The sequence below is a fragment of the Apodemus sylvaticus genome, chromosome 5 (assembly GCF_947179515.1).
Source record: "Apodemus sylvaticus chromosome 5, mApoSyl1.1, whole genome shotgun sequence".
NCBI lineage: Eukaryota > Metazoa > Chordata > Mammalia > Rodentia > Muridae > Apodemus > Apodemus sylvaticus.
Genome location: NC_067476.1, coordinates 127,660,983 through 127,674,567, shown reverse-complemented (window position 1 = coordinate 127,674,567; position 13,585 = coordinate 127,660,983). Strand labels below are relative to the sequence as shown.

At 40.5% G+C, this 13,585-nt stretch overlaps 1 protein-coding gene across 3 annotated transcripts in view; it reads left to right on the top strand.

The window, feature by feature from the left end:
* The window catches only part of Dzank1 (double zinc ribbon and ankyrin repeat domains 1), a 54,096-nt gene that overhangs the window by 1,183 nt on the left and 39,328 nt on the right, over positions 1 to 13,585 (top strand). For all 3 annotated transcript variants that reach the window (XM_052183793.1, XM_052183792.1, XM_052183794.1), the window contains exons 2-5: positions 527 to 643; positions 3,549 to 3,702; positions 11,022 to 11,136; positions 12,500 to 12,596. In XM_052183793.1, the coding sequence (XP_052039753.1) occupies positions 535 to 643; positions 3,549 to 3,702; positions 11,022 to 11,136; positions 12,500 to 12,596 (475 nt within the window). In that variant the 5' untranslated portion in view covers positions 527 to 534. The remainder of the gene's footprint in view (positions 1 to 526; positions 644 to 3,548; positions 3,703 to 11,021; positions 11,137 to 12,499; positions 12,597 to 13,585) is intronic.

Sequence of the window (13,585 nt, the reverse complement as noted above, 5' to 3'; positions counted from 1 at the left end):
TCTTTGCAGTATATTTTCCAAAAGACAGTATACTGCAGTGGCAAAGGTAAGATGGTGGGGCTTAGAATTTCTTTTAAGATTTGGCTCTAAATAATTCATGCTACGTGCAGAGTTCCTCGCTCCCCTTATGTAATGATTTGCCTTGAAGTCCGTGTGCACTAGCTGAAGGCAGTGGAGTGTGAATGATCTCGTGGGAACTGAGCTCAGGGCGTTACCGATGGATTCAGGTCTGCCTCAGCCATGGACCTGCCCTTTTACTGCAGCTCCAGTCTCCTGTCCAGTTCATCCATTTGCCTTTATTAGATGTAAAGTGAATATATCCAACACCAGACCCCAAGAGCAGGCTCATCCAGCTAAGATGTAATCATTTTATTCATTAAGGGGGGCATTCTCTGTAGGTGGCATATTAATGATATGCTCTTTAGGCTTGGCTGATTTGCTGCATTTAAAATAAGTAATACTCTGTAGTTTTCATGTTTAGGCATAGGTTCATGATGGAATTTTTTAATCTATTTTTTAATATAAGGAGAGACCATGACTGCTGGCTCAGTGTGTGCCCCTCAGATCATACCTCTGCGAGTGCCTCAACCTGGAAAAGCTAACCATGAAATTGATACCAATACTCTTTTGGAAATGAAATCCGGTAGGAAGCACATGTATTTTGAATTATTTAAAATAACATCGTCATAGTCTGTGTTCATGGGTTACTGACTGATAATCTTTGCATGTTTTCTATGTTGGGGCTTTAGACGTTTGTAAATATTGAAAATGTTGTTCTTTAATGGTTTGTAGAGTGGTATGTATGTGTTTGTTTTTCATGAGACAAGATCTTATGTAGCCAAGATCAGCCTTGAACTCAATATATAGCCCGGCTGAACTTGAATTTGCAGCAATCCTCCTGTCTCAGCCAGGAGACAAACAGGTTGGTAGCGGCAACACCTCTCGACTCACCTGAGTCAAGGTTAGATATCCATTGTGTTCCCGACCTTTCTCAGGATGCTTATTACTTTTCTGAGATAATAAATTTGACCTTCAAATACAGATTTTCTGGTATAAATAGTTAGAGATTGAATTCCAGTTTGACAACCTCTCTGACCTTGGGCACATTACTTAATTTTTCTGAATGTCAATGTCCTCATGCTAAGATGGGGCAACCTTACCTACCACCTACTGTATACTGGTATATACCCATTGCCATATTGAGTAGGTATTATATCTGAGGCACACAAGATTTAGTTCATAAAAAACTTAACTATTAAATCATATTTTATATGTTTACATATAATCAATCTAAAAAAGTTTCATAAATAAGATATATAAAAATATTTGTATTGAGAAGTTTAGATTCCAATTACATATATATCCATTTAATTTGATAGTTTAAATGTATAACAATTATTTATCTGCATTTGTAGAGCTACTTCTGGGCTCCTTAGTCAAAGATTTTGAAGAATAAGCTGTATCTTATACTATGCTCTCTCTTATCTGAAAGGTTAGCATGTTTAATAATTTAAACATATGAACTTATAACTCTTAGGAGAAGTAGGGCTATTATTGAAATGTGATGATATGAATGATGTGGTTTCTATATTCTCTAGTGTTTAAATGTCAAATATAGAGTTCCCACAGTTCAGTACTAAAGACAATAATAGGCCAGTGGGTGAAAGAGGTGCTTATGTGGAAGCCAAGCAGGAGACCTGTGCATCTGAGGCCAATCTGTGCCACCTAATGAGACCCTTTGTGGTATTTGAAATAGAGGCAAAAATGTGTATACATATGGAGAGGAAAGGAGAAAATTTGATTTAACATAATATCTATTAGCTTATAATAATATTAAATAAAATAAATCTTAACTATTATAGAAACTGAGTAGTAGCTAGCACCTAATATTAAATCTGATTATATATGTATATGCATATAAGTAATGTATATACAGGCTAAAGAAATTTTATAGATAAGACATGAACAATTATTTATATTAAAATATTTAGACTTATAGTCATATTTAGACATATATATGGGGAAGGGGAGGGAAGAGGGATGAAAGAAGGGAGTTTAACAGCAGAGAGCTTGTGCGTGTGACTAGGGCCCTGGGTTCAGTCCCCACTGCTGCAAAATTAACAAAAAATAAAAAAAATAAAGGAAATAGCAAATGGATGTGCAGATCTATGTATTTGCAAGTTTCTGTGCAGAATCTAGACTTTTTCCTTTAAAGATTTGAAAGTTGAGGTGGAACCTTTGGGAGAAGGAAGGGGGTGGTGAATCAGGGAGGGAGGGAGTAACAGGAGAGGATAACCGAGGGGTCAGTGAGAGGGACAGCTTCATAATGGGCCCCACTGCTTCGCACAGTGAACTTAAGCTACTAATGACAGCAAAGAAGGGAGGCAACGGGCATGAAGGATGTTTCTGTGGGTGAGAAAATAAAAAATGTCATTTCTATAAATAAAAACAGGCTTCTACCCACAGCCCCATTATTTGCTCACTGGGAGGAACTTTTCTCCTGTTCAGTTTATTAGAAAGTACTTCATTCCTGTCTGAGAAAATAAATTCGGTTGATTGATTACCGTTTATGTGCCCTCAAATGTATGCTCTATGAAGAAAGAAATATGTGGGATAGGACATAGACTTGGTATACAAAGAGAAGGGGAAATAAAATATAAAGTGTATGTTTGCACAGATAGGAAAGGTTTTCAAGGATACCTGATATGCTGTGGGTGTCTGGCGTGAAGGCCAGTTCATTGTACAGCCATTTTTAACCTTTTGAATTTTGAATTGCATCTGTGTTATGTTTTTAATGTTTCTAGGAGGTATGGGAATCATTTACTGAGACCGGATAAAATACTTAAGAAGTGCTCCAAAAGAGTAATTTTGCTATCTATGTGGTTTGTGCTATCTTAAAACTGAGCCCTCTTTTACTTGTATTAATACCTATTAGAAGACAGGGGTCAGGACTGCAGGCTGTGTACCCAGCCCAGCAGGAGGCAAGCCACATATCATTAGGTCAGTAGGTCAATAAATTTTGTGTATATTAAGATGTTCAAAGCTACTGCCATTTCAACTTGGAGATCATTAGTGACTTTCCTTTTCCTAAATCTCTTTCCTAGTCCCATTTTCTTTCTTAAGGATATTTATATTTTTATTTTATAAGTGTGGGTGTTTTACCCACATGCATGCCTGCGAACCACATACGTGGGATCTGCTGAGACCAGAAGAGGGCATTGGAATCCCTGCTACTAGAGTTACAGACAGTTGTGAGCAACCATGTGAGCTCTGGAAATCCTGTGTCATTCATCAAGTGCATTGATCTCTTGAGTACTCAGTTGCCACCAACAGAATGGGTACAAATGAGGACGAGGACCTACTGCATACAGCAATATTAATGAATAGATGAAGTGAGCTCATTCACGTAGAGTACTGTGTTAGCACGAATAACAGAATCATTATTCGCTTACTGTGTATGTGTGTGTGTTCTTTTAAACAAACTATAGGTATACAAGGGACTTGTTATTTCAATGTTAATTATGGTTATCCTGTTCTGGATTTTTCAGACACCCCAGATGTCAACATATATTACACCCTGGATGGCAGCAAACCTGACTTCCTAAAGAAAGTTGGTTCTGGTGAAAATAATACATTTAAATATGTAAAACCTATTACTCTGCCTGATGGAAAAATACAAGTTAAAGCTGTTGCTGTCTCTAAGTAAGTTAAGAGCACGGTAGGCAAACAAGCATGGTAGAATCACACTAATGTAGATATACATATATGTGCTAGTTTTTGTTCTTGGAGACAGGTTTCTCTATATAGCCCTGGCTGTCTTGGAACTCTCTCTATAGACCAGGTGGCATTGAACTCAGAGATCCACTTGCATCTGCCTCCTGAGTGCTGGGATTAAAGGTGTGTGCCACCATGCCAAGCTACATTATATTCTAATTTTATTCATCTCTTCCTGGAAGAATCAATGTGTTAGAAGGCCATTATGACAAAGTTACACTAATTTTAGCACACACACACACATATTGCATTTTATTGAGGCATAAAGTCCACAAATCTTAAATATAGTTCAATAAATGTTGCCTGTGTTGATCATATTTTTATTTCAAATTCCACACTGGAACTCTAGGGAGGAAGAGCTTTCTCAAGAGCTTTCTTTTGCATTAAGGAAAATGCTGTTTAGTGAATGGTTCTTTTATTCCCTGGGATGGGACATCATTATTTGTTTCATTTCCTGTTGGCTTAAATGATGTTCAAAGCTCATTTTAATTTATTCAAAGTTCTATTTCAACTTGGAGGTCATCAGCCACTCCCCCCCCCCTAAATCTTCTATTTTCCACTCCCATTTTATTTCTTAAGACTCTTTTTTATTCATGTATATTTGGGTTTGGTTTTTTTTGAGACATGGTTTTTCTGTGTAGTCTTGGCTGTCCTAGAACTCAGTCCACACACACACACACACACACAGCCTTAAAATATCAACTTCATAGCTGGAGGGCATGATGCTAGTTTGTATAGAGACCCTGTTCAGGAGGCAATGTAGTGAAGAGACTTGAATGTCACATCCACAGGCAGCAAAGGCAGAGAGAACTCTGGGAGAAGTCACTGAGCCTGTAGAAAGAACATAGGACTTAGAATCTGTATTAGCTACTTTGTGTTAATATGACCCAAATAACCTGAGAACAAATGAGAAGGGAAGACTTATTTCCACTCATAATTTCAGAGATCTTAACCCATCAAGGTGGAAAAGGAAGAGTACAAGAGAGATAGATGGTCACATTGTGGCCACCAAGAAGGGAAAAAAAGGAATCTGGAAATACAGGAAGAAAAGGGTATGTGACTACAGGGAAGGGCCAGGGCAAGCTGTAGTCTCTGTGGATGTCCCTGCTAGTGACTTGCCTCCTCCAGAGGTCCCTCCTGCTTTTCACTGTTTCCCAATAATGCCACCATATATATATATGGATTTGTCAAGGGATGATCTGCCGATTAAGTACACAGCACACAAACATCTCCAGAGTGTGCCTTACTAATCCTTTAGGCCTTTCTCAATCCAATTGAGTCGACAAGATTATCACCGCAGAGATTTGAAGATTTTCATCCTACTTAATCATTTAGTTGGTGTGACCTTGATCAGGTAGCCTTCTGACTTGCATTTTCTTTATGTTAGTCCTCATTTCTGAGGTTCCTAGAATTTCAAATCTGACTCAAGTCTTAGAATTCAAGAGTTTGTGCTAGGTGAATAAAATGTGAGTTAATACACAGAGAAACCCTGTCTTGAAAAACAAAAACAAAATTGTGAGTTAATTCATTTATGTTCCTAAAGTCAAGGTTCTCTGGGCATAATCTCCCATGCCATATATGGTAATGTCAGAAAACCTTCTGGGGCACTGGGAAGATGGCTCAGTGGGTTAAATGCCAGCTGTACAAACATGAAGACTTGAGTTTGGAGCCCTAGTACCTACTTAAAAGCCAGACAAGTGCCTGTAGTGCCGGCGGTAAGTGGCAGTAGACACACGCAGATCTTTGTAGTCACTGACCAACCTGCATCGGTGAGCTCTGGGTTCAGTGAGCGATGGCTCGTGCCTTTAATCCCAGCAGTTGGAAGACAAAGGTAGGTAGATCTCTAAGTTTGGGGCTAGCCTGATCTACAGAGCAAGTTCCAGGACAGACAGGGCTCCACAGAGAAACCCTGTCTCAAAAAACTATAAACAAACAAACAAACAAGCAAACAAAAATAAATAAATAAATAAATAAATAAATAAATAAATAAATAAATAAATTGGAAAGCTGGGGAAAATAGTTCAAGAGATAAAGATGCTTGTGGTACACTCATGATGATTGAGTTTGAATTCCAGAATCTATATCAAAAGCTGAGTGCCATATTATAATCTGAAATCCTAGTACTCCTACAGCAAGATGGAAGGCAACGATAGGGGAATTTGCCAGAAGCTTCTAGGCCAAGTAGACTGGGGTACATATTTCAGAAATCACAGGTGCCATCCCCTTCCTCAGAATAAGATGGAAGGAGAGAACCAACTTCTGAAACTTGTCCTCTGACCTTTTCATGCATGTGGTGGTCCATTGTCTCCCACTCCCTATGCTGTATGCACTTCTATGCACACAGTAAATAAAATGAATGAAATGGAGAGTGATAAAGGAAGATATCTGACCCCATCTCTAGCTTACACACACACAGCTATGCATACACACACATACATACTTCACATAAACATGTATATACACTACATGTGTACATATGCAAAGAAACATTTGGTTGCCACTACGAGTCTTATTTGCTACTGGCATGTAGTGTGTAATGGGTAGACTTGCAGGTGGTCATTTTATAATGCAGAAGACAGCCCCTATGAAAAAGAATTATCTAGCCCAAATTCTAATAGTTTTCAATAGACTGAAAGACTCAACCCAAACCAAATTGTGAATTCCCACTGACCCAGCTTTGTAATTTCCCTGTAGTCATACAGAAAATTCTGTTTTGTAGTGCTGAAGATTGAACTCAGGACCTTGCCCATTCTGTTATGACCTGTGCTATACCCAAGGTCTCTAATTCTGGTATTTCATTGAAAAGATAGTGTAGTAGGTTGGCCTGATGCTGCTTGTATTCTAATGCTAATTTTGGGCCCCCAAGACTGCTTGCCCCAAAGATGAGAGGGTCTGCCTGTAGATGCTAAGTGACCCTGTCCCCAAGTTATTTCTGATGGGTAAATAAAGATACCAACAGCCAAGAGCTGGGCAGAAGAGACAGGTGGGGTTTGGGGTCGGAGAGGAACCATAAGGAGAAGGTACAGGAGGAGGAAGGAGAGGCCCCATGGGTTAGAGCCACAGAAAAGTGGCCCTGAGGGCTGGCCAGTGGGAGCTACGAGCAGCCCAGGTGAAACAGTAAGTAGTGAAAAACAATAACTTGGGGTTATCAATAGGAAAGTAGATTCTAATATCATGGAGGGTAGGTATTTGTTCAGCTCTTGTGCTGTTTAAGGCTTATTGTAAATATAAAGACTGTATATGTGTTTTATCTGAGAACTAAAGGGCAGGGTAGAAACCCCAGGTCAGGATTAAATAAATTCTATAACAGGATAGTAGTTGTGGAGCTAATGGCACCCAGAGATGGCATTTATGCTGGGTATAATTTATATTAGTACACACATATTTAAAGTCACTATCCTGAGCCCTAACAGAAGTATATGAATGTTTCAGATGCATCTTAGGCTGTGAGTAAGATTTATAACTCTATTCTCAAACCTAATTCTTTTGGAGGCAGCTGCCTATCATGCATCTTAAGTTCTAGTCTAAATAGAGTCTGTGGGGAAATGCCTTAGCTGGGTCTCCAAGGACAGGGCTCTCTGTGGTAGGGAGATAACAGGGTCCTTAAAAGATTGGAACAAGTAGCTGAGAGCCAATGTGACTTCAGTATAACCTCAGTGTGGAGTCTGAATGCCCCTCCAGGAACGATAGGGAGGTGTACGGATAAGGACAACCAAGGCCAATGAAGCAGTTCATGGATAGATCATCTTACAGGTGTTCAGACAGCAGCTGCAGCGTTGGTCATATGTTTTAAGTGATGTGAGTCCCTCTAGGCACCAAACGTGGCGGTAGTTATGAAACATAGAAAGCCAAGTGTGTTGTTATGTTATTTAGTTCAGATATTGTTATTTAGATGAATTTCATACTTGAGTTTTTTAACCTTATAAAATACAGCTTAAAACCTCTATTTTTTCTTTTTTTATTATTATTTATTATATGTAAGCACACTGTAGCTGTCTTCAGACACTCCAGAAGAGGGTATCAGATCTTGTTACAGATGGTTGTGAGCCACCATATGGTTGCTGGGATTTGAACTCATGACTTCAGAAGAGCAGTCAGTGCTCTTAACCACTGAGCCATCTCTTCAGCCCTTAAAATCTCTATATTAATGTTAGATATTTCTCAACTATATTAGAATTGATGTTTATATATTTATGATTTTACATAAAAAATTTTAAGACTTTGGAGACATTTATTTGCCTAGAATTTCAAAGACATTAGAAATGTTTTATTTAGAAATGTATAAAATCTGAGAAGTTACTGGAACACAAGTAAAATACATCAGAGATCAATCTAAAAATCAGCTAGAACAAGGCAAATGAAGGACACCAAGAAAGCAGGTGATTGACATTCAGAAGTGGTGAGTGCCAGGCAGATCAGACTGAATCACGATGTAAGTGACCCACGAGGCATACGCATGTGAAGAAAATAACAGGAAGCGATTGATGTTCCACTGTGAGCTTTCAGAGCAGGTAAGTCATAGTGGCAATTAAACCATCCCACAGACACTGCAAGACTGATGGCGATATGACAGAGTCTACCCACCCACAACATCTGCTTCTCCCTTCTAAAAAAAATGGTGCCTGTGAATTTTAACCAGGTACACGGTTGCCTAATAGCTATTTCCTAATCTTCCTTGATGATAGGTCTGGGTATATCGCCATGCAGGCTCATGTAGAAGTGACATGTGAAACTTCCAGGCTGTCTCTAAAGGGAGTCAGAGTAGGCTCTGCTTTCCATGGTCTGGAATGTGGATGTCAACCCTGTTAGATCATGAGGCCAAAGGCAGTGTGCTAGGGATGATAGAGCAGGGAGAAGAAAAGTTGACCCTATGACATCTGTATTACTGTTCTTAGTGCTATGATAAAAAATACCTGACAAAAGCAGCAGAGGAAGCAAGGGTTTATTTTGGCTCACAGTTTGAGGGTCCATCAGGGAAGGGAATCCATGGCGGCAGGATCATGAGACAGCCGATCACATTGCATCTGCAGTCAGGAAGCAGGGCGGCAGGGGCTTGGAGATCCTAGAACTCTCTTCACTTGTTTCTTTATTGACCTGTAGGACCCCAGTCCACATCCAGAGTGGATCTACTTATCTCAACCCAGTATAGGAAATCTCATAGACATGCCCAGAGGCTTGTTTCTTATGTGAGTCTAGATCCCATTAGCAATCAACACTTCTACGCTATACCATCTGTCTTAGTGTTCTGTTGCTGTGAAGAGACTCCATGACCACTGCAACTTTTATCAAAACAAGCATTTCACCGGGGCCTTGCTTACAGCTTTGTTTGGTCCATTACCATCGTAGTAAGAAGTATGCAGGCAGACACTGGCACAGTAGCTCGGAACTATATCCTGTTCCATAGGCAGAGAGAGACTCTGGGCTTGACATGGGCTTTTGAACCCTCAAGGCCCATCCCCAGTGATACTTTTCTTCCAACAAGGCCACACCATCTAATCTTTCAAATTGAGCCACTCCCCAGTGACCAAATCTATGAGTCTATTTTATTCTTATTCAAACCAGCACGCCATCTTTGCCTGCTTACACTGTCGCTTCTGGTTTGTTTGTTTGTTTGTTTGTTTGTTTGTTTTCTGAGACAAGGTTTCTCTGTGTAGCCCTGGCTGTGATGGAACTCACTTTTTAGACCATGCTGGCCTTGAATTCATAGATGAGTGTGCTTCTACTTCCCCAGTACTGGGACTAAAGGTGTGAACCACCATGCTTAGTACTTTTTTTTCCAGTCATTATTTTGGTTTTTGTTGTAGTAACCAATCCATACTCTAAGACCCAAGGAGCAAGTATCTACAGAGAATATAACCAAGTGACAATATCCAGTGCCATTGATATGTGGAGAAATCAGAACCCTTACATAATGTTCTTGGGACATGCATTATGTAATGATTAATTTTGGGTTGTGTGTGTGTGTGTGTGTGTACTTGACCCTCCATCATAATGACCTTTGGCAAGTCACTGACTGATGTATGAGGGCCCAGCCCACTGTGGGTGGTGTTCCTCGCAAGCAGGAGGTCCTGGCTTGTATAGGGTAGGTGAGCATGCCGTGGAAGCAAGCCTGTAAACAGCACGCCTCCTCAATCTCTGCTTCAGTTTCTGCCTCCAGGTTTCTGCCTTGGGCTCGTACCATAGAATCCCTCAGTGATGGGTATAAACTATCAGCCAAGTAAGCCTGCTTCTCCCCCCAAGTTGTTTTGGTCTTGGACTTTTATCCCAGCAGCAGAGAACCAAAGTAGGACAGCAACAGCACTCAAATCCATGGTGCTGAATGCTAGCGGTCCAAGGATTGCAAGAGCTGAGTATCCACCCACACAAAGCTTGAGTCATCCTTGTTATTAAAATGACAGTAATAGAAATGAATGCTACTTTATTTTTTAAAAAGGAACTCGATAATGAAGTTATTGAACATTTTAAATATAAATACTTAGGCACATTTTGGGCATAAATACTGTGTGTTTCGTGATAAGTGTCAGATAAATAGAAAAGGACTGGAAATAATTACAAGGAAGATACTTCACAACAGGTCCATTTTAAAAACAACTGTGGTCCTTTGAGAAAATCACTTTAAGTTTTTTATTAGAGACTTCTGTTGGCCTTTTATTAATAAGCTATCAGTTGTCTGTGCCCTTGTAGTGTAGATTGTGTTTGTATTTTTAATTTTTATTTTATGTGTTAAAAGTATTTTGTCTACCTGTTTACCACATGCATACAGTGCCCCTGGAGGCCAGAGAAGGGCATCAGATCCCCTGGAGCTTGGATTACAGACAACTGTAAGCAGCCATATGGGTGCTGGAAATTTAACTCAGGTCCTTTGGAGGAGCAGTCAGTGCTGCTACCCACTGAGCCTTCTCTCCAGTCCATGTTGTGTTTATTTTTATCATTGGATAAAAAGGCCAGTACACCAATCACTCAGGCCACCGCAAGGAGCCAGGTGGCGTGAGGAGGAGTGCCACACTGGCCGGGACTCTGTGAGCACCACTGGGCAGGAGCAGGGTCTAGAATACCATAGCCACTGCTGAAGGCTGCCACTACCCTAACCCCTCACTCCCTAAACCTCCTTAGCTGGAAGAATAGTTTAACTTTTTCAGCTTAAAATATAACAGGGGTACATTAAAGAAATTTGGATCATAACTGATAGCCGCCTCTCCCTTGAATGTATAATATACTCTTTTCTTTTCAAAAATATGATTTTTCAGAGACTGCAGACAGAGTGGGATTGTGACAAAGGTGTTTCAGGTGGACTATGAACCACCAAAGATGGTCTCTCCTGAAGACAATGTTGAAGATGCTCTCAAGGGGTTCTCAAAGCAGGCAAGTAATAAAGCCAAAGAGTTTTCAGATTGTCACTGTAATTCTCATCCTTTCTTGCTCAATGGGCATGCCTTTCCTTCCATTACAACACTTCTCCTCACATCAGATCCTTATGAATAAGGTCAGTATCAGCCATTGTGAAGACTCTTCACTGGTTCCCAGACTTGGTCAAGCCTTCTTCTAAGACCAGAATTCTGAGTCAGCACCATCACTGCCTGTGTTCAAGTATCTGTAGTGACTATGAACAGGACCATCAGGCTGCCGCACAAGAATCGGTGTCTGTTTGCTCAGCTTTTGTGCGTTGTTTGTGAACTCTTCATAAACTCCAGATACATAAGCTGTTTGCATCTTCTCTGTCCCTGCATCATACCTTCTCTTGGGGGGGAAGTGATCTGAGCATGTGAGTTCTTGGCATCTTGTCAGCCATTTCTATCTGCAAGCTCCAAGATAACAGTAAGCAGGCAAGGGAGGGCAATGAGTATATATTTGGGGAATGGAGTAGTCAGGCTAGTAGACCATTGCAGTGTGTATTGACTTCTATTAGTTAAAGTCTTCACCCCACAAAAGCTGCAAATCTGCACTTCTTTGCGGAGTTGATCTGACATACCAAAGAAGGATGTTTGAAACATCAGTTCTGAGTTGCTGGCACCAGTGATCCAGGTAGTAGAGTCAGAGAGTGGTCAACCAACCAACAGGTCTCAGTCATAGGGTACTTGTTGAGAGTGACAGAGAAGGTCTGTTGGGGGTGTTACATAAGCCCAGTGGTAGCCCTGAGATCAGAGCACTTGTGGGACAGAGCAGTAGATGATGTGGAAGGGCAGACCTGTAGTGAGGTTATCACAGAGATGACCATCGAGTCAGTGCAGACTGAAGTCTGAATCAGATAGAAGGGACAGAGTCCACAAAAGAAGGACCAGGGAGAAGAGCGTTCAGAGCGCTGTCTGGGCAGGTAGTGAGCATAAGGTTTCTCTTTTTGGGCTGACCCCACCCTCCCCCCCCCCCCCGACTTTTTTTTCTACCCTCTAAATTACTGTCTCTGATAATGGCACTGTCCATGTGTGGTCCTTAGTTTGAAATATATTTTAACTTTTCCAGCTTAAAAATATAACACATTTAGTGGCTATATTAAGGAGCTTTGTCTTGGCTGCTTGACCTGACAAGGCCTACCAGCCATGTGCTGGCTCACCAAATAATCAGGACACAAAACTGTGGGTTTCTAAAGGAAACCGGCATTGCTTTATAAAAACTGCTATAATTCCTTTCAAGTAAGAAGTGTTCACCATGACATTGTCTCTACTATGACTTCTAATTTTTATACTCTAAATGTATATAATCAAGTAACATGTAATTTCTTCATCCCTAGGAATTAAAAAATGGTTTTGTTGGACCAAAACTAAGGAAGAAGTATAAGAATGCTGAAAATAAATCAACTTGGAATGTTAATCTTAGACGGCTTGCAGGTACGGTGAGGCAGAAGGAAGCCCACTAAGCAGGCTTCCTGCTTGCTGACTGCGTGCTTCCTGTGTCCTTGTGTTGAAATAAGAAAACCAGGAAGGCATGCTACAATTTGATTTTTTATTTTATTCTAGCTAACAGATCAAGACTGTGAGAAATAAACAAGCAGACTGATAAATTTGATTTAGTAAATAATTATATTGAAGGAACCATGGGATGCCTCAGCAAAGAAAGAAAGAATCACTGGGTTTAGGGAATGGGTGGGGTTTGGGTACAATTTAAACAAAAGCGTTGTTTTGATAGAGTCAAGCAGAACTGAGTTCTCAGGAAGGACCAGCATCAGATATGGATTCAGGTGTGGTTGCTTTGGAATCTACAAAGGTGCGTGTAGATAGAATGTGTTCAGGACATGGCTAAAAAACGAGCCCGCTTTTTTATGTCTTGGTAGACCAGCAAAATAGCTTATCAGGTAAGGTAAAAGCATTTGCCACGCAAACCTGATGGCCTGGTACAATCCTGGGAATCCATGTGTAATGAGACAACGTACTCCCAAAAGTTGTCCTGTCTGGCATGCATGCACCCTACACAAAAAAATAACGGCAACACTGGTATTGGGGGTTTTGTTTATTTCTTTTCTAAAAAGACCCCAACAACAAAGTAATTTTGTCTTCTAAGAAAAGTTGAGGTCTTACAGGAATTCAGACAGCAAAGGTTCTGGAGCCCTCAGTGAATAAGCAATAGCCTTGCAAAGAAGAGGCAGCCACGGGTTCTCTCTCTCTCTCTCTCTCTCTCTCTCTCTCTCTCTCTCTCTCTCTCTCTCTCTCTCTCCTTCCTTCCTTCCTTCCTTCCTTCCTTCCTTCCTTCCTTCCTTCCTTCCTTCCTTCCTTTCTTTCTTTCTTTCTTTCTTTCTTTCTTTCTTTCTTTCTTTCTTTCTTTCTTTCTTTCTGAAATAATGTTGCCTGCTAACTTTGCAGTTGGTGTAATCTGTTTTCCT